This window comes from Rhincodon typus, chromosome 5 (assembly GCF_021869965.1).
Source record: "Rhincodon typus isolate 14 chromosome 5, sRhiTyp1.1, whole genome shotgun sequence".
In the NCBI taxonomy this organism is placed as follows: Eukaryota; Metazoa; Chordata; class Chondrichthyes; order Orectolobiformes; family Rhincodontidae; genus Rhincodon; species Rhincodon typus.
The window spans coordinates 59,207,999-59,230,322 of NC_063336.1; the positions used below are offsets into that span (position 1 = coordinate 59,207,999).

The 22,324-nt window shown below is 38.7% G+C and overlaps 1 protein-coding gene across 2 annotated transcripts in view; it reads left to right on the plus strand.

Annotated features, from left to right (window-relative positions):
* nkain2 (sodium/potassium transporting ATPase interacting 2) overlaps positions 1 to 22,324 on the plus strand; it is a 507,020-nt gene that overhangs the window by 187,076 nt on the left and 297,620 nt on the right. For both annotated transcript variants that reach the window (XM_048597243.1, XM_048597244.1), the window contains exon 2: positions 5,695 to 5,832. In XM_048597243.1, the coding sequence (XP_048453200.1) occupies positions 5,695 to 5,832 (138 nt within the window). The remainder of the gene's footprint in view (positions 1 to 5,694; positions 5,833 to 22,324) is intronic.

Here is a 22,324-nt window from a genome sequence, read left to right on the forward strand (position 1 = left end):
AAATAATTCTTTAAAATGAAATGGGACTGAATCCACGGTGGCATTTTCTCTGGAGGACTACTATTTTTGGGTCAGGGCTCATTAAACATGAACTACAAGTTTCCATAAGCATTCCCATTATCAATATAATACTGCTAGTATTAAACTCAAAATATGTATCATGATGAAGTGGAAATGCAGTTGAAATGCCAAAGATCCAATGAGGAAACCTAAGGATCGGAAGCAGCATTCTAAATGATTAGAAAGAGGTCTGTTATTAAGAATTGCCTTTGAATTAAATCTCAGAAATCATTTGGAGGTAAACAAGACTGCTACATCTATTAATTTCGGTTATATGGACAATGTAAACCAAGGTTGGAACCTTGCCTGAACTGAAATGATTGAGTGTAGTGTTATTTCTGAAGTTATACTGAGTATGTAACTCACCATAGCTAGGTTTCTCTTTAAGTGTAGTAGTTAGTGGTCTAGTATGGTCTAGTATGATAGGTCGAACAACTTACTAGTGTAACTTGAAAAAGTTCTTGTAGCGAACAAAATTGTGTATTTTTGTCTTGTGTTCCATGTTAGCTACTAGTTACAGAGATGATAAGAGTGACCTGGATGTTATGTATTACTTCTCCAAGATCCTGAAATGTTATCCCCACAAGACCATGTTGCACCATCATAGTGGGTAGTGCTTAAGATACTTCTCTGTATTAATCCTTTCATACCCTTCCATCTTAATACAACAAACAGGATCTGATTTAAATCAATTCAAATGAGGCTTGTTCATGTCAACACCACATTCTTTTTTAGCTCCAATAACCCAATTGGAAAACTAATGCAATGCTAGTAGGGATTGGATTTCGTGGGCAAGAAAAGCCCCTGAATGATATAGATATTGATGAAAAAATTAGGAAAATAGGGTGAGATCATCAGTAATGAGCTTATCGACATCTATGGCAAAATATCCGATTCTCCAACCAAATGTTTAGCAGTGAAACAAGAATCTCACTAGTAAACAGCAAGAGGCCTATTTGCATCAATTTACATGCATTGGCATATAATTATTTCCTAATCTCACTTCACTTACACACAGTTCTCATTCTCCCACCCTGGATAGAAACTAGACAGGGGAAAGTTTTTCACATGAACTTCAGAGCGATTAACTTGTGGCTCCAGTTTGTTGCTTGTTGCCTTTCATCTTGGACAGCATCACCAACATCTCAGGCCATGCTCCTTGAATAATGTGCACCCCAGCCCCCAATGGGGATGCCAACCTGTCCATGGAGGCAGCCAGTTGCTTGCATATCGGAGGGGGCTCAGTATAAGAGCATTCATGGAGTCCTCTGAACTTTGAGTCAATTTGCTTGTTGCCTCTGACAAACTTGTCTGCTGCTTCTGTGTCTGTCTGTGCATTTGTACAAAGTTGTTGATTACTGACTTTTTCCCTTGCTGGGCTGAGCAATCATATGATCTGCAGCAGTCCTCAGAGTCCCAGTGACATTGAGCATTTCTTCGTTGAGCAGCTGCAGAGATATGACTGTAATGTGCTCAAGATTCCAATGACGCCTGCAGAGAATAAAAGAGAGACTGCGTCCCAAAAATGGTAGATGTTTGGACCTGTTAAGAGTGCATTCACAGTGTGGTGTTGGGAGAGCAGCAGAACAATGGCCAATGATTCTTACTTGGTCATTGGGACATGGAGGTTTCCTCAACACCACATGAATTTCACCAGCTAGGGCAAGATCCTCTCCTTGTAGGTAGTAAGAGGATGAATGCGTCAGACACTCTACCATCCATCTTTGCAGTTTCTGCCCTATTGTGGCCTGTTGTGTCTCTGAACAAAAGAAGGAGAAGATTGGCTGAAATGAAAATGCCTAGCATAGCTTTGAATTCAGGTGGGGGAAAGGTGTTGGAGGGTCCTGAATGAGTGAGTAGGAGGTACAGGATTATCCTTGCAGGACTAATAGCATTGGGAGAGGGTGAGAGTGAGCAAATAAGGGAAAATTTTGCATGCAATAGTGAGAGTAATAGACCATGAGCCTTGCGGGGAGGAGCATGCAGTGGCAGAAGTGTGAGGTAGCAGAGAGATGTGCCTGGCACATCTGCTCGCAAAGCATGTTCCTCTGGACTGTCAACACTACTTACCTAGTGGCAACCTTGGACTGGGCAAGCAGGGTCTGGTGCCTTGGTGTCCTTTGCAGGTCCTGAGGAAAGTGGTTGGGCCTTCTCTGTACCACCCAGTCCACCAGGACCCTGTTGACAGAGTGAGATGCCAATTTTCTTCTGTTTCCCACGCCTGGGGCAATTCATGAGATGAAGGAACTGAACAGGGCAGCTCTGGACCGATAATGCTGGACCTGGGGTACAACTGCATTTTGATACATTGCAGGCACTGGGAATCACAGAAGGCTGTGGCTGTAACAAGAGGGAAGACAGAATGAAAGGGTGCTGTAGAGGTGTGATGCTTAGCTAATTGTGCGAGTTTCAGAAAGTAATGTGAGAAAACTCACCTGGGCTCGCGGAGAGAGACCCTTTATGAAACTCGCCAAAATTGATACTTAACTGATTTCTAGTAAAATTCAGCTCTCTGACTGTCACGACATCAAAACTACATTTGTGGATGATAATTAATGACACAATAGCACGGTGTTGTTTTCATGTTTCTAAAAACAGTTTAAATGTTTTTACTAATAGCATAAAATGAAAACCTAGTCATGGTTACTAAGTTAATGTACAGCTTCAACAAGCGCTTTGTTATTCCTCTGTGTCCTTAGTACATATTAGATTCCAACTGAAACTGAATGCTAATTCTTGTTTTTTGTCCAGCGTCTGATCTGTTAAGGTCAATCAAGCCCAGAACTAATGTGATCATAATGTAAAGTCTACCTCATGCGTTTTCTTTTTTTGAATAGTAACAATTTAGTTGCAGAATTTTCTTAACTGGTTTTCTCTGAAGGACAGAAGTGTTGATTTCAGATGTGTTATAAAATTGGTCACTACCCAATAAGCTTTCTTCTGAGATAATCAATAAAATTAAACATATTCTCCCAACCTAATGGTCTCTCGTAAGCATTATGGAACATGAACTCTCATGAAATAGGGATGACAATTGTAAAGCTACATTTTTTTTGTTCATTTCCAACTGCGCTGAGAAGGAGGTCTTTGACGCACTGTAATCCTTGTAGGGATGGTTCTTTGTCTGAACTTGCCGGATATTGGTGCAGTAATGATAAAAATGCATAACATATGAAAATGTATTTTATTCCATGTTGCAGCTGTTATGTTAAGGTTTAATGCCTTCCCTGGTTAAAAAAAAACTGTGAATTCTTCAGCGCTGACAATCGTTATCTTCATTGGTGCAGTTGCACCTAATTTATTTCCTAAGTTTGTACTACAAAGATCATGTTCCCATCCAATTTTTTGGAAAGTGGTTCTTTGGTTACCTTAATTATACTTACTTTCTTTAAGTTGTACATGAGAAAATAAAGATGCATAACAATTCTATGACTTAAGAGCATAAAAAATAGGAACATTACTGAACCATTCAACCCCTTGACCCTGCTTCATCATTCAATAAGATCATAGCTGATCCAATTGTGATCTCAACTCCACTTTCCTGTCTGGATCTCTTCACCTTTGACACTCATATATATCCAATACCTGTCAAGGTCAACCTTCAATTTTTCAATACTCAATGATAGAGAATATTCAATGTTCAATGATAGAGATAGATTTTGAATAGAGAATTCTGAAGATTAATTGCCCTTAATACTTGACTGTCCTCATGAGGGAAAGCATTCTTTCAGCATCTACCCTGGTAAATCTGCCAAATTATTCGTTGCTTCGATAAAATGATTTCTCATTTTTCATCATCTTCAACATTTCATCATAAGACATCCCAGGAATCAACCTAGTAAACCTCTCTGAAATACCTCCAGTGTAATCCAGGGGGAGTTAGTGGCATTGTGGGAATGTCCCTTGCCTAATCCTAAGGCATGGGCTAATGTTCATTGATCATAGAATCCCTACAGTGTGGAAACACGCCTTTCGGCCCAACAAGCCCACACGGACCCTCAGAGCATCCCACCCAGACCCATCCCCCATAAACCACCTAAGCTACACATCACTGAAAACTATGGGCAATTTAGCATGGCCAATCCACCTAGCCTGCACATCATTGGACTGTGGGAGGAAACTGGAGCACCCGGAGGAAACCCGCGCAGACACGGGACGAATATGCAAACTCCACACAGAGTCACCCGAGGGTGGAATCAAACCCAGGTCCCTGGCACTGTGAGGCAGCAGTGCTGACTACTGAGCCACTGTGCCGCCCAATGCATGTTTTCACACCCTACCATGGCAGCATTCCACCGTGGTCGAATTTAAATGCAGTTCACTAAGTATTGAATTGAAAGGCTACCGTTAGCAATCGTGATCATAAAGATACCAACAAAACCCATTTTATTCACTAATATCCTTTAGGGCAGGAAATCTGCAGTCTTGACCTGCTCTGACTTCTATATAACTTCAGATCCAAACTAATGAGGCTAACTCTTAACTGACCTGTTAACTAGCCACTCTTCAAGGGCACTTAGGGATGCAAGCCTCACCACCACATCCAATAAAAGAATATATATTTTTTTTAAAAATCATCCCTTTTTAATGGGTCCAAAACTGTATTCAGGATTTTTGGTATGTACACACCAATGTAGTACAGTTGAGCAATGCTTCCTTACTTTTATACTCCATCTCTTTTGCAATAAAGGGCAGTTCATTTGTTTTGATGTGACTGCATGCTAACCTTCTGTGATATGGAGACATCAAGATCCCTCTGTACTTCAGTGTTCTCTGGTCTCTCTCCATTTAATTAATGTATTGCTTCCTATTCATTCCTATCAAAGTGGATAAACTTGCATTTTCCTATTATGTAATTCATCTGCCAGTTTCTTCTCCCCCACTCACTTAACCTATCTTTTTGAAGTTTCTTTGCGCTCTCCTCACAACTTTCTTGCCCACCTAACTCTGTAACATCAGCAAATTCAGCTATTATAAAATCTATCCCTTTGTCCAGGTCATTAATATTATTGATTTGAGTTGAGTAACCTTTTAATAATATATTAACCTTTTAATAATACTTAACATTATCTGGAAAGCATTATCTGTTAGCCAATCACAATCTAAACAAAAAGAATGTACAGACTTATGAGCAAAATATTTATTTTTGTTACACTCTAAATATTTCCATAGAATCCCTACACTGTGGAAATAGGCCATTTGGCCCAATAAGTCCACACAGACCCTCCAAAGAGCATCCCACCCAGACTCATGCCCCCTACTCTATCCCTGTAACCCAGCATTTCCCATGACACATCCCTTGACACCATGGGCAATTTAGCATGGCCAATCCACCAAACCTCTCACATCTCTAGACAGTGGGAGGAAACCAGAGCACCCAGAGGAAACCCACACTGACACGGGGAGAATGTGCAAACTCCACATAGACAGTCGCCCAAGGGTGGATTTGAACCTGGGTCCCTGATGCTAACCACTGTGCCACCCCTAGGTTATTCTTGAGGCATCTATTAAAAACAAATGATTAGAACAGAAATATATAATATAGCTTCTAAATAGCGTGAAGTCTGTCATTGAAACTCTTCTGCAGTGTTATCATATTCAAGATTATTTTTAAATTTTGTTTTTGTGAAACAGGTATGTGTGTTGGAGAGACAGATCTTTGATTTCCTTGGCTACCAATGGGCACCAATCCTGGCCAATTTTTTACACATCATCACAGTCATTTTTGGCCTTTTTGGGACCATCCAGTTCAGACAACGATATGTAATCAGGGTGAGTAGAATGTTTGAAGTCCTAAAAATTGTATTATTGCCTGAGGCAAGAGATATAGAGGGCAGTGAAGCTGTCAAAAAGAGGATGTTCATTTTTCATGCTACTTAAAGAAATAATTGAACTGGAAAATTAAACAGAGAAGATCGCAAATCACTTTGTCTTATTTGGTCCTCAGGTTAATCATTTGAATCATATTAAATAATGATATAATTTTCCACCATTTTAATTTGATATATTGATGCAAAGGATCAGTTACTTTCATTGGTTTGTTACTGTAATATTTTCTGAAGCTATGGACCATTATTTTAAATTGATAGCATACACCTTACAATAAACTTTTACACTGAGTTGTGATATCACAATGAGATTTATAATACATACATATTTATTGCAATTTCAAAATTCCTAAAATTAAGTAGTCAAAACACTGAGATGGATATAACTAGATAAAGCATTTCTGAGTGCGTACTAACAACTGTGTCGATGTTATCCATTTCAGTGCTGAAGTAAAGGTCACTATAGAGACTTTGAATAGGCTAAAGATGAACGTCATCTTATTTTCCATTGATCACTATGTTTATTAATGTTTTAAGCAAGAACACAAGGACTTTATCTTGTAAAAGTAGGAAGGATGGAAAAGAATGTCACTATTCCCCATCCGGAAGAGCACATATTGTGAAATTAAATTACTCCAACATCAACTGGTTTGTGAGCAGTTCATTGATATGTGCTTAAAGACTTGACTGGCAATGTTGAAACAAAACTTTCATCCCAAATTTCTTACATAACGGTTATAATTCAAATTTTCCTTTGCCTCATTTGCCCCATGTTCTTGTGATTGTGTTACCACCAAGGCTGGAGAATGCACAGTCACTTGAGCCCCATTAATCCATGGGTCACAATATAAAAGAAAAATAGATTTCCCAATTACCAAGATGATTAATTGAATACCTTGTCTCTATTAGATTTTAAGTAAAAAGATCTGTCAACGAGATTTCTTAATAAACATGATTATTGATTTATTATCAAACTAAAACGTATTCAATGAAGATGGAATATACGACTAATATACACATTTGGTCACAAAGAAGTATACGTTTTTATCCCTCTGAATCACACACACCAGGAAAAGAATGAAAAAAAAACACACATTTCTCTGCAGTGATTGGCATTCTGAATAAAACATCTTGTCCAATTGGTTATTCTTGGAGGCAAAAAGAAAGAAAATAAGAAGTTCCTAATTCTATTGTTCTGAAGTTTAGGCACATATGATCAGGTCAGTAGTGATGCATTGGAGCCTCGGCATAGCTTGCTCAAGAAATGCAATATTGAGAATTTTTTTTCAGAATAATAATTCGATTTCATTCTGAACTCAGCAAGACAGCTCTTTTTAGAAAATACGAGTGATTACCTGGGCAGTCCTTCTTCACATGCTTTCCCTTCCAGATTCCAAATACCATACATCCAATCACTGATCAAACGCACCCAGCAGGGGCCTACAACAAACAAAGTTATCACCAATCATGTAATATTTAGGAAACTTATATTAAAATATTCAGTGTCCACAGAGATCTTCCATAACTTCTTTTAAACAACCAACTCCAGGTATTTCCGCAAAACTTAAAATAAATCTGTGTTTCCACAATGCCTCAAAACTTGAGTCCACCAAGAAATATTAAATTTACAAATCTTTGAAACAATTCTAATTGTTAAATCTTGTTAATTTGGGAGTACTAATGTTTATCTATACAAAAACACAGATCACAGTGTGAACTGAATTCAGTGTGAACTGAATTCATTGTAAACAGAATAGTGAGTTGAGAATTTCGTGAAAGTGGAAAATCCAAGGATAGGGGAGAAATGTTCTCCCTTTTTCCTTGTACGGTTGTAGCACTTCTCATTTGTAGTAGTTTCCTTATGGTTTAGGCAATAAGTATCTAAAAGGAGGAATTCTGAAACTAATATTTTATTAAGTGAATAATTAAGGTTTGCTAAATGGAAAGATTTAATGGATAGAAACATGGAATAAAGGAGCAGGAGAGTGTCATCCAGCCCTTTAAGCCAACTCTGCCATTCAGTGTGATGACGGCTGATTATCCAAGTCAGTACCCTGTTCCCACAAGCTCCCCATATTCTTCAATCCTTTTAGACCTTTGAATTATAATTGCATTTTTCTTTGGAAAGTTTTCAATGTTTTGGCCTCAAAGGTTTCTTTGAGAAAATTCCACAGGCTTGGCACTCTCTGGGGGAAGAAATTTATCCTCATCTCTGTCCTAAGAGATCTATCCCTTATCCTTAGGCTATAATCCCTGGTTCTGGACTCTTTGGTCTTCATGAACATCCTTCCTGCATCTACCCTGTTTAATTATGTTAGAATTTTATAGGTTTCAATGAGACTCCCTGTTCATTCTTCTGACTTCCTGTGAATATAGTTCTAAATAATCCAGTCTCTCCCTATACGTCAGACCCTCCAACCCACGAATCAGTCTGCTACACCTTCTTTACATGCCTGCAATAGCCAGAACATATACCTCAGATAAGGAGACCAAAACTGCGCATAGTAGTCCAGGTGTGGACTTACCAATGCCCTGTATAATTGCAACAATGCATCCTTGCTCTTGTACTTATAGAATCATACAGCATGGAAACAGACCTTTCAGTCCAACTCATCCACACTGATCAGATATCCCAATCTGATCTAGTCCCAATTGCCAGCATTTGGCCCATCTCCCTCTAAACCCTCCCTATTCATATGCCCACCCAGATGCCTTTTAAACATTGTAATTGTAGCCGCCTCCACCACTTCCTCTGGCAGCTCATTCCCCATGCGCACACTACCCTCTATGTGAAAAAGTTACCCGTCAGGTCCTTTCAAATCTTTCCCCTCTCACCTTAAACCTATGCTTTCTAGTTTTGGACTCCCCCATCTTAGGAAAAAGACTTTGGCTATTCACCCTATCCTTGCCCCTCATGATTTTATAAACCTCTGTAACATTATCCCCCAACCTCCGAAGCTCCAGGGAAAAAAATGTCCTAACCTATTCAGCCTCTCCTTATGGCTCAAGCCCTCCAGTTCTGGCGACATCGTTGTAAATCTTTTGTGCATCCTCTCAAGGTTAACAACATCATTCCCAAGAAGAGTGACCAGAATTGTACTCAGTATTCTAAAAATGACCTAATGCCAATATAGCATTTGCCTTCTTCACCACCTGCCACACCTGCATGCTTACTTTCAGTGACTGGTGTGCAAGAACACCAAAATTGCTGCACCTCCCCTTTACCCAGTCAATTCCCATTCAGATAATAATCTGCCTAACTGTTTTCATTACCAAAATGGATAACCTCAGATTTTTCTGTATCTAACATGCATTTGCCATTACTTAACTTGTCCAAATTACACTGAAGCTTCTTTGCAACTCCCTAACAGCATACTGTCCGACCCAGCTTTGTGTCATCTGCTAACTTTGAGATATACCACATAGTTTCATCACTAAATCATTAAGATTTATTATGATAGCTGGGGCCCAAGCACTGATTCTTACGGTACCCCACTAGTTACTGCCTGCAATTTGCAAAAGACCCAATGTATTCCAGCTGTTTGTTTCCTGTCTGCCAATCAGTCCTCTATCCATTTCAGTACATGACCTCCAATCTCATGCACTTTCATTTTGGATGTTAATCTCTTGACTAGGTCCTTATCGAAAGCCTTCTGAAAATCGAAGTAAACCACATCTTCTAGCTTCCCCTTAAGTAGTTTACTAGTTACATTCACAAAATGTTCAAGTAGATTTGTCAAGTACGATTTCCCCTTTGTAAATTCATGCTGACTTTGAGTTCAGTGTTTGTTATGTGGAAACGAGATGGCTGTGATGCTTGTTAATTAAATCAATCCTTGTTAATTGTGGTGAGACTATGAAATTGAATAGAATGCTTTGAAATTAACAGAACTATCAATAACAGTAAGTGGAAGAACTGGAGTGTTTAATTCAACTTTATTTGTAACTGACTCAGGTCTTACAAGTATAGACTAAAATGACAGATCCAAATTTAACGTGTTTCAGCCCTGACTAGCTACAAGACCTTTCAGGATATGTATATGTTTTCACATGTTTCACGGGATTTATTATGGTTATCACAAAAGTACAAAAGCATAATACTGAATGAAGGTCAACATTGGGACACCAACTTGCAACTTTTGGCTGACTGAGCACATGTCTCTTGCTTTGTTCTGTTCTATTGTGTGAAATTCTCCTATATTTTCTTCTTTTTACATCACATGTAGTTAAAAGTTGCTACTTATTCATCCTTGGTAGCTGTTATCCCCTGTCCATGGTCAACAGCATTCTTGATGTGGAGGTGTCGATGTTGGACTGGGGTGGACAAGGTCAGAACTTACACAACACCAGGTTATAGTCCAACAGGTTTATTTGAAAACACAAGCTTATGGAGTCTAGCTCCTTCTTTGCGTGTTAGTGAGAGAGGTAGTTTCAGACACAGAATTTATAAGTAAAAGATCAAGGGGTCACACCACTGGCGAGGATGTATTAAACAACCTAAGATGCTGTTAAATCTTCAAACAGTTAGAAGGTTTTAATTGATTAAAATGTATATATAAATACTTGAATTTCTTTCAAGTCATGGCCCTGAGAGAACTAAAGGTTTTATCAGTGTAAAGAAGTGACATTTTATTCAGACAATGCATGTTAGGTAAGAGGGCTTGTTTAGAATCTGTTTGTGTTTTGGTTTGGAGTCAGACTGGTTTTATTTCTAAGGTAGGAATTTATAAAACGTTGCATTGATTGACAGTCTATAAATTGTGTGCTTTTTGAACAAAATAGAATGTATCTGCAAATACAAATTAATCCCATAGATTTATATGTGAGTGTGCGTGAGGTAGAGAGTGAGTGATGAGCGTGTGTGTGTGTGTGTGTGTGTGTGTATGTCTGTGTGTGTGTGTGTGTGTGAGAGTGTATCGTGTGGTGGGGTCACCTGCAGTGTGACATGAACCCAAGATCCCAGTTGAGGCCGTCCTCATGGGTACCAAACTAGGCTATCAGTTGTTGTGTATCCAGAAGTCCACCTTGGAGGATGTTTACCCGAGGATCCGAGGCTGAATGTACTTGACCACTGACGTGTTCCCCCACTGAGAGGGAACATTCCTCTTTGTGTGGTGTCCATTCATCCGTTGTTGTAGTGTTTGCATGATTTCGCCAAAATAACATGCCTCAGGGCATCCTTACCTGTAGCATATGAGATACACAATGTTGGCCAAGTCACATGGGTATCTGCTGTGCATGTGGTGGGTGGTGTTACCACATGTGATGGTAGTGTCCATGTCGAAGATCTGACATGTCTTGCAGAGGTTGCCATGGCAGGGTTGTATAGTGTTGTGATCGATGTTGTCCTGAAGGCTGGGTAGTTTGCTGTGAACAGTAGTCTGTTTAAAGTTTGGCGGTTGTTTGAAGGTGGAGGTGTGGGGAAGATCTTGGTGAGGTGCTCATCGTCATCGATAATGTGTTGAAGCTGCGAAGAACATGGCATAATTTCTCTGCTCCGGGGAAGTCCTGGACAATGAAGGGCACCCTTTTGGACATATCCATTGTCTGTCTTCTGAGGAGGTCATTATGGTTTTTCACTGTGGCACGTCGGAACTGGCGATCAATGAGTTGAGCATCATATCCTGTTCCTATGAGGGCATCTTTCAACACCTTCAGGTGTCCGTCGTGTTCCTCCTCATCCAAACAGATTCTTTGCATGCATAGGGCTTATCCGTAGGGGATGGCTGCTTTAACATTGTTTTGGGTGGAAGCTAGAGAAGTGCAGCATTATGAGGTTATCCGTGGGCATGCAGTAGAGTGAGGTTTTGAGGTGTCCATCCCTGATGGAGATGCATGTGTGTCCAAGAATGAGAATGATTCTAAAGAGTAATCCATCGTAAGTCTAATGGTGAGATGAAACTTGTTGATATCGCTATGTAGTTGTTTCAGTGAATCCTCGCCACGAGCCCCAAGGAAGAAAATGGCGTCAATGTATCTGGTGTATAGCGTTGGGTCAGAGTTCTGTGCAGCAAAGAAGTCTTGTCGAACCTGTGCATGAAAATGTTGGCATATTGGGGAATAAATCTGGTCCCCATGGCTGTTCGGTATGTCTGGATGAAGAACTGGTTGAGGATGAGTGATTGAAGATGAAGTGGGTGAATTATAGGATGGCATCTGGAAATTGGCAGTTGGTGGTATTGAGTGGCGAGGTTGTTGCGGCAATACCATCGTCTTGGGGAATGCTGGTGTAGAGTGCCGAAACATCCATTGTGACGAGGAATGTTCCTGGTTCGACTGGTCCGTGGAGGTTGAGTTTCTGTAAGAAATCTCTAGTGTTGCAACAGAAACTGGGGGTTCCCTGTACAATGGGTTTCAAGATGCCTTCGACATAGCCAGGGAGGTTCTCACACAGGGTCCCATTGCCTGATACAATGGGATGTCCAAGTGTGTTGGCTTTGTGTATCTTCAGAAGGCAGTAGAAGTCCCGTACGTGGGAAGTAAGTGGGATGAGAGTGCGTAGGGTACTCTGAAGGACTGGAACAAAAGTTTTAACCATCTGTTCAGTTAATGGGTGTGTTCTTTGGTCGGATCGGAAGGTAGTAGTCTGTAGTGTTCCTGGTTGTTTAGTTGTCAGTTCACTTCCTTGCAGTAGCCTGTTCTATTCTGAATGACAATGGCTCCTCCTTTGTCTGCTGGTTTGCTAACAATGTTGTGATTGGTCTTGAGAGCATGGATGGCGTTGCGTTGTGCCTGGGTGACGTTTTGCACTACCTTGCGAGTGCAGGTGATGAATCTGGCGTTCACGTATTCTCTGATGGATTGAGCATATCTGTCAAGCCAAACTAAAACACAAACAGATTCTAAATAAGACCTCACACCTAACATGCATTGTGTGACCTAAAACATCACTGTTCTTTACTTATAAGATCTTTAGTTCTCTCAGAGCCATGACTTGAAAGAAATTCGGGGATTTACCTCTACATATTAATCAATTAAAATCTTCTAACTGATTAAAGATTTAATGGCATTTTAGGTTTGTTTAATACATCCTCATCAGCGGTCTGACCCTTTGATCTTTTACTTATAAATTCTGTGTCTAATACCACCTCTCTCACTAACACCTGAAGAAAGAGCGAGGCTCCAAAAGCTTGTGTTTTCAAATAAACCTGTCAGATTATAATCTGGTGTTGTGTGATTTCTGACAAAGGCATTCTTGATCTCTGATTGGCTTGCTAATGCATAAACAGTACATTATCAGTCTCAGATGGGCTAGGTGATATGTTTCCAATTTATGATAGGTTTCTGAAACGTAATGGATAACTTACTGATATCACTTGTTGTTATCTCCTGACTGGTTCCCAAAATATCAGTCACTGTGGGAACATCCTTTTCATGGCGGCTTTTGCCTATTAGCTTACTAATTTCATAGCTCTCCATTAAAATAATGAGGTACTGCAAAATAATTTGTATCTGCCTAGTTGATATGTAGTGTAACATCTGAATGATTAATATAATCCTAAATGTCTAATTGATACATCTAAAAGTTCTGGTGAATTCAAGAACCGATAATTAAAACTTAATTAATATAATTGTTTTTCAGTGTGTGATTTCATTTAACTGCTCATTCATGTATGAAGTTAACTAAAAAGTAACTTGAAAAGGACAATGCCATCTTTTTGTTCTTTGGAGAAATAGGGGTCACATTACCACGAATCCAACTTTATGATATGTAGTGAAAGAAGGTTTAATTCCAGAGGCCTGCTACATAAATTGAAAAAAACTTACAATCTCCCTTCAAAATATTTTAAGTCACAAAGTTAATCCAGCATAGAACTGTGTGTCTTGACCTAAAGCTATTTCATTTCAAAGTGGTTTTACAGTTTGCCAGCCTGGAGCCATAAAAGTAGTTTAAAAAGCCATAAACCCATGATCTTTTTTTTAACCTGAACCATATGGCAAAAGGCATTTAACAGCAAAAATACAATCACAGAGGCTCACATGCTGTGACTCAAATGTCTTACATTGACCATAATGGAACAGAATTATTTATTATTACCTCACTTGCTGATCATTACATATGTTGAAAAATAACATCAATCCTATCCAACCTGGTTGAAATCAGACTAAACCAGAGAGGTAATCACAGAAGAAAGTATTTGTGCAGCTAAACTAACAAAAGACAACGCTAATCAATCTATAAGCCATCTAACCAATCCCTATCCAGAAGAGGTTGAGGTCATGTGCATGAGTTCTTTCACAATCCGTATTCTGTATGTAAACCAATGAAAAGTCTCTCACTGCAACACTCAAGAAAGAAGATAAAAGACATGTATCAACAGGATGTGCTCAAGGAAGCAGACAGAAGGTCCAAATTGTGTGGGAATGTAAAATTGCTACCTGCCACTTTGACTTATGGTGTTATAGCATCTGCAGGTCACAGAGGGAAATGGTCACAATGCACAGCTGGCAGAGGACCTGGATGGTGACTGAGGACTATAATACAGTCTGCCCAGACCTCTAGCACAAGCATAAGAGTGTGCCATGGGAATGAACTCATATAAACATAAAAAATAGCTTATTGCATCTTAATTGTATTGAAAATATGGTTAGAGGCCAATGTTTTGGTGCAAAAGTATCACATTTGGGTGTGCTGTACAAAAACATGTCCACAGCACCGAGAAAGGGAGCCCAGGTGAAAGTAAGTAGGGAGCAGACAAAGAAAAGAGTTGGCTGCATACAGCTGAAGTGCTGTCATTGACCTCAAGCTCCTGAGCGACCAGAGGCTCAGAAAAACTCTTGAGCAGTTGGCAGCTCTGTGAATCGAAAGTGATGCTGGGTTCTCTATGAATCCAGCATTCCAATCAAAGAAAGGCTCATTAACAGCATTTGTCCACCGGAGGATTTGGAACATGTTGGTGATTAGATACTGGTGTGAAGCTTTGTAAATCCAGTGGGATTCTGACTCAGAAGAGATTGAGCAGCTGACAGTTGAGCAACAATTGGAGCAGCCAGAGTTAGATCAACTGTTGAAATAATATTAGAGTGTATATTCTGAAAGAGAGGAGTTGAAATCCCTGATAAGGTAAACAGGGCTTTTTGTGAATGACAGTGACATCTGGATGTGTTGCTAAGAGAATTCGTAAAATCTATCTTAACTTCTTGATTCAAAGAGGTGTTTATGATGTGTTCATTTAAATTTTACTTCTCAGTTCATATTTACCTCCTGTTACTTCTGGTGACTTGAGTATAAGATTGATAATATTGATTTTTGCTTTGTTAGCTCATACAATGTTAGATTAATTTGCAGAAATAGTTGAATTTAGTGTTAAAAATAGGGAATTAAAACGTAAATAATTTAAGTTGCATCATAGCACTTAGAAAAAAGCTTGACACAGCTACGTTGTAGCTTGATTCAGCTCGAATTCAGTTGCAGATGAAGCAACTTGAAATAGGAAAGCAAAACTAAAAAGCATGAACTTGAAAAGGAGAAAAAAAATGTAAATCTGAAAGCAGGAATTTGAACTTCAGAGAGAGAAGTTAGAAAGAGAAGTAAGGGACCAGGTAAAAGACAGAGTGTTTCAAAGAGAAAGGGAAAAGAGGCACTTTGCCCCAGAAGAAAGAAAAACTAAACTTTATGAATTGAAAGGAAAGCTAATCATTCAGAAAGCATGTTGAATCCACTTGGAATTTTGATTTAACAAAGAATCTAGTGCCTAGTGCCTAAATTCACTGAGGATTCATGGAGTAAAGACATATTTACTCCACCTGGAAAAAATAGAGTGGCTCCACAGGAAGGGTGGTCAAGGACCCTTATCCGCAGAGTATGTTGTGGGGGAAAGCAATGAGTGTTTATTCCAGTCTTCCAGAAAACTCTTCAAATTATAAAAGCTTAATTATTTAATTGACAAGCTTGTCCCTGCAATACATTTAAATTTCAGAGTTAAAGAAAAAACTAAAGGAAATATTTGTACAATTTGCTAGGGAGAAATAATTTTTGACAGGTTGTTTCAATCACTGAAGTAAGAACAAACCTTTGAGAATATGAAGGATACTAATAATGGAAAATTCAAAACAACGTTCCAATAGTCATTTGGTTATATTTGGAAGACCACAGGATTTATACACTAAGGGAAATGGTAGTCCTGGCTTTTTTTCTGAAGAAGGGTCTAGGCCCGAAACGTCAGCTTTCCTGCTCCTCTAATGCTGCTTGGCCTGCTGTGTTCATCCAGCTCTACACCTTGTTATCTCTGGTAGTCCTGGCTGCCGGGTATGATATATCACAGAGTAAGGTAAGAGGCAGTAGGTCTCTATTTGTAAACTCACAGGGAAACTGCAGGAACAGAAAAAGATTCTGGCTTTAGTGAGAAGGCAGAAGCAGTTCCACTAAATAAAAATGATAATATACAGAATAAAAATGATGTAAAGAAACCACAATTACAGCTTTTGTTGCTGTAAAATATAAATTAGAAGTTCAAGAAAGTTTGTTCAGGACTATTATTCAGTTCTGTAGTTTAATGATTCTTTTGTGATAGATTTACAGGCTTTGAAAATGCAAGCAATGGTAATGTCCTAAAGGTCTATTGTAGGTTTGTTTCTTTTTCACCTTTTTTTTGCAACAACCTTGAAATAAACTTATCAGAGAAAAGTACATATACTGTACAATTTTTGTTAAATTTGCTTTGCTTTCATTCGCTTCTTATATTGGTTTCCCAAATCATGTTTGTCAAAATTTTCCCTGTCCAAATAATTGATCTGTTTAAGTTTCCTGTTCCTGCATTATGTCAATTTGTACATTTAGCCTCATACAGATAAGAAAGGTAATTGTTTCACCTCTTTCTTGAGAATTCCCTGTGACTACAAATTGATTGCTGCAATGATTTTTGTTCCACTTCTTATTTTTCTCCCTTTTTGACAAAAACTATGTTTGAATTTTCACCCTCACATTGTCAGTTTTCCGTTTCTTCTCCAGAGTTTTGTTGTGTTGTTTCTGGCATGCATCATTCCTCGATTTTACAAACACTTCTACGATATAAGCTTTTATCTCATGTTTGATTTTCTGGGTTTCCATCAGAGATCAGCCAGTTCGTTGAAGATTGGAAGTTGGTGAGACCAAGCCTCATAGTATGTCAGTTTGATTACCAACTATTCGAGAATTTAGGGCTTGAGCTTCTCCCATGTTCTTATACCAAACCCCACATAGCCTTGTTATCACATAGCCTGCTATTGCTCACAACCCATTGTTAATCACTAACAGTCTCCATTAAAGCTATTCATCCTCCCGGAATGATTATTATCCACTCCATTGTCTATCCAACTGCCCATCTGTCTTTTTGGCTCTATCTCCACCTATCATTTACTCCTTACCCCCTCTCCCACTCTATCTTATGCATAAAAACCAACATTTTCCTAGCTACCATCAGTTCTGTGGATGGGTCACTGGACACACATGCTGCCAGACCTGCTAAGCTGTTCCAGCAATTTCTGTTTTTAATCAAATTGCCTTATCTCAGCTGATACTTCAGTGTGGTCCTGACAGGGCACAGCATCACGAATGTCCTGTTTCTTAGGATGAGACCAGCAAAGTGAATTCAATTATACCTACTTAGTTAAATGTTCAAGATCCCAATTTTATTCTTCAAATAAGGGTAGGTCAGCCTCAATACATTTTCTCAAAGTTCTCACTGACAGATGGAAGAAATTCATTAAACACTCAAATTGTTAACGTATGGAGTAGACTCGTTATTTTCTTAAGTTAGTTTAGCTAGTAAGTTTTCTTTTAATGCCTTGAGGTGCCCACAAATGGTGACCTTAGACCATTAACTTTGCCTTACTTTGTTGGCCCAAGATTGTTATTCTCATTATTGCATGCTTTTATTTTTTTTAACATTTTTACATTTTTTTTGCTTTCCTACATTCCATTGCAGTAAATTTCCTCCTGCAAATGTTTCTTACTCTCAAAAGACATAAGGTTAATTGTGAAATGTATAGAAATGGACAAGAAAGATCAGCTTGTTCGTGCAGTGTGCTGCATATGACTTTCCTTTAAACAATGTAGATCCATTGAACTTGTCAGACCAATTAGACATGACAGAGAGGTTGTAACTTTGCTATATATTCTTCATTAGATGGGCTTTTCTGCAGGTTAGTACTGTGATTTTTGAATTGATCTTTCATTCCTCATTCAAACGTTTCACCTCAACAGTGCACATCAGCAATCTGGGCAATTGCTTTGCACAATTTCCCAAACATTTATAATAATGATTAGAAAATTGTGCACCACATTTTTCTAGATTTCTAACAGGCCCATTTTCAGCAGCATGGCTCCCAGCTAGAAGCTCAATATCTGAAAATTATCTCTTGTATGTCATTTTGTGCTACCAGCAAAAATGAAGCCTCAAAATGCTACAAGTTGAAGCAGTACTTCAACAATGACAAACATACACAGCTTGAGTGCCAGCAAATGATAGTGCATCATACAAAGACTTAAAGTGTGATGCCCTTGGAAGAAGAAAATTCAGCAAGGCTGTCAAGTAGAATGCATCTTAAAAGTGGTATGCATATAATTGAAGTGCAATGAAAGAGCATCAAGGCTTTTTTTGAGGACTTGACATGGTCAAGCAGTTACTTTAAATCATGTTGGTAGACAGAATTTAGTTGTATGCGATCTCAAACTGCTTGCTGAATATATGTACTGGTAGGCAAGTCTTCGCTCACTAGTCTTCTTTCAAATCTGTACGTATTGTTCAGGATAGTTCCCATCTGCTGCCTGGAAAATTGCATCATTTTTCTGGAAAGGATATACTGTAATGTCAAACAGATAACCCTACCTTCAGAAGGATACTACCACTGAACATATTTTCCCTTCTTTCCATTGTCAGCATTTTGGAAGGATCATTTCTTTTGCAGCACCGTGGCTCTCTCCTCCATCAATTCCGAAGAAGAGTCATTGTACTTGAATGTTAACTGTAGTATAATAATTACAAAAAAGATACTCATTAAGGAACAGATCAACTGGTTTACTTGGATAACTAGTTTATGACTTCTGGCTGACAGGACATGTCTCTTGTTTTAATCTGTTCTGTTGACTGAAGTTCTCCTTCTCTGTCTTCTCTTTTATGTGTACCAAATACTCAGAGTCGATGCTTTCTAACTCATGTTAGCCACTGTCCTTTGGATGATTGATAACACTTGAGCTGTTTTTGGCTTGCTAATACATAAACAGCACATGATCAGTCTTGGATTGGCTCGGTGGTATGTGACCAATTTCTAATTGGATTTTTAAAGGTGATTGTCAACTTTGTGTTGTCCCAACAGTTGTTAAATTTGGGGCATGCAAGAGGAACGCACACGTAAGTGATGGGCAAAATCGGTGCTGGGTTCTTGTGGTACAGTGGCAGTGTCCCTACCTCTGGACTAGCAGGTCTGTTTCAAATCCCACCTGCTCCAGAGCAGTGTAATAACATCTCTGAACAGGTTTATTAACAAAAATAATAAAAAGGTGATGGTCATCTTACAGCTATCACTTCCCATTAGATCCTGATTTGTTTCCCTAAGATGTAAGTTATTTGTGAGAATATTCTTTTCATTGCAACTTTCCCCTTTTAGTGGAATGCTATAAACTTGGTAAACTAAGATAATGAGGCAACACAAGTTATTATTGTCTTCTTACATCTAACTGTTCTGGAGAATTCCACAGCCTAACATTCATGTTAGTTAGAAGAACTATATATTTAACCATAACATGACATCACCATGTCTATGGAACCTGGAACAAATTAATTAAAAATATTACTTCCTGTTTTTGCCGTAGAAATAGAGTCACATTAGTAAGAATCAAACCTTATCAATTTACTGCATTACAACTTACTTCCAAAGTTTATCTCGACTTCCAATGTTCTTTAAAAGAAAATGACAATTTCTTTTTAAGGTACTTTAAGTTACAAAGCTAAATTAATCTAGGACATAAACTGTGTGGCAGACCTAAAGTTCTTTTATTTCAAAGTGATTTTACAGTTTATGTTAGACTGGCATCATGAAAGCAGTTATTAAACCATGAACCCATGACCTCCCTTTTGACCTGAACCATATGACAAAACTCACTTCAAATCAAAAATACAATACAGACAAAGACTTGCATGCTACAGTAATACGTTGCTTGTTAATCATTACACGTTGAAAATAAACTCAATCCCAGAACTGTTTGGATTTAATAGATCTCATGGAATTATTTTGAAGTAGAGAGGGGAAAGTTATTTCAGTGTCCTGGCCCAGGGTGACTTTATCCCTCAGTCAAAATCATGACAACAAATTATCTCATCTTTATCACATTGTTGTTTGTATGACTTCATTGTGTGTAGATTGCCTGTTGAATTTCCTAAATTACAAAAGAGATTACACTTCCAACTTACTCAATGGCTATAAAGTACATTGGGATGTCTGGTGGAAATAAAAAGTCTTTCTTTCTTTCCACTGCTTGCTATAGACAGCGTGAGCCAATTCCACACCAACAGATAGATCAGAGCTCTGTGGTCCTGCAAAATTCAGTTGAGAATGGTGATGGACAATTAATCAACTACCAGAAGGATTAGGTTTTACAAATATCCCTATTCCCTAAATGTTAACAATCACTCCTGATTGACTTTGCCCTCCTCCTGAGGTTCCCTGCATTACAGATGCCAATTTTCAGCTAATTTGGTTCATTCCACATCAAGAAATGGCTGGGTGCACTGATTAGTGAAAAGACTACAGACCATTACAACATGCTGTCTGTGATTATGATAATTCTTGGATCATAACGAGCCATATCCTTCGCCCTACTACTCCAGTTTCGCTATAATGCTGACATCTTTCCAACCAAGCAGTTAATTTCCCAGTTTTGTCCTGTCCACAAAAAGCCAGGATCACTCAGCTCAAGAGCTCAATCCTGTCTTGGTCCAAACTCGACCAAAGGAGATAAATTCCAGAAGAAAGTTGAAAGTTAAAATTTAAAAATATTTTCTCTTTGAGTCACACTGAGAACCCCCCCAAGTAATGTAATAGTTCATGGGAATTGGGGAAACTTCTCAAGAGGCCGGAGTCACAACCAGCACAAAAGAAACCAATCATTTCAACCTCAAAACATAACTGTTAGAATTCCTCAGAGCAGTGACCTAGACCTAATCATCATCAGTAGATTCATGAGTAACCTTCATTCAGTCATAAAATCAGATGTCAAAATGTTTATTAAGGATTGTATAGTGTTCAGAGAAGAAAGCAGTCCATGCCCTCATTCAGAAAACTCGAGATAATGTTCAGGGTTGGTTTGATAAGTGACAATCAGGCAACAAAAATGGCAGGCAATGATCATTTCCAACAGAATAGAATCGAACTACCTATTCTTAACAGTCAATAGAATTAACATTGCTGAAACCCCTACCCTACCATCCTGAGAAAATGAAGGGTGACTTTTAAGGTGTTTCAAATGATTAAATGGTTTTATAGTGTCAATGATATGAGAATATTTCCATTTATGATGAAGAGCATGACAAGGGGCCTTCAGTATAACATAGACATGAAGGACTTCAGTACAGAATTCATAAGAAATACTCATTTACCCAAAGAATCATGAGAGTATGGAACTTATTACCACAAAAGATGGTTTACGTGAATAAGTGCGTTTTAAATGCAGCTAAACAAAGAGATGAGCGAGACGAGAACACAGGGTTAAAATTGTTTAGAGTAGTTGGTCTCCTTATCTCAGGAAAGACTGAATCCATAGACGCAGTGCAACGAAGGTTCACCAGATTCCTGGAATAGCAGAACTCCTATGAAGAGAGATTAGGCAAGTGGGGCCTTTATTCTCTAGAGTTTTGAAGAATGAGGGGTGATCTCATTGAAACTAACAAGACACCTAAAAGGTTAGGCAGTGTAGAGGAATGTAAGATGTTTACCTTAGCTGGGGAGTCTAGAACCAGGGAGGACTGTTTGAAAATAAGGGGGATGCTAATATATGGAGATTTTTGTTTTTAATCACAGTTGTGAACCTTTGAAATTCTCTACCACAGACATCTGTTGAAGCTCAATTCTTGACTTTGTGTAATGTAGGGATTGATAGATTTCTGAATACCAATGGCATACAAGGATATGGGAATAGGATGGATAAAAGACAAGAGAAAATTGGACAATCAACCAACATCGAATGGTGGAGCAGCCTCGACATAGCAAATGGTTTACTCCTGTTTCTATATTTCTATGATGGATTTAACTGAGGAAAATGGTAGAAGACTTGAGTGAAGTATAAAAGTTTGCTTTGACTGATTGGGCTAAATGGCCTGTTTTTGTGCCATATGTGCAGTGTAATCAATATTCTCAGAATCATCATTGACCAAAAGATCAACTGGATTGGTCATAGAAGTACTGTACTTGCACTCTACTTATTCAGCTACTTGGAGGGTCCATGCACATTCTTTGACATG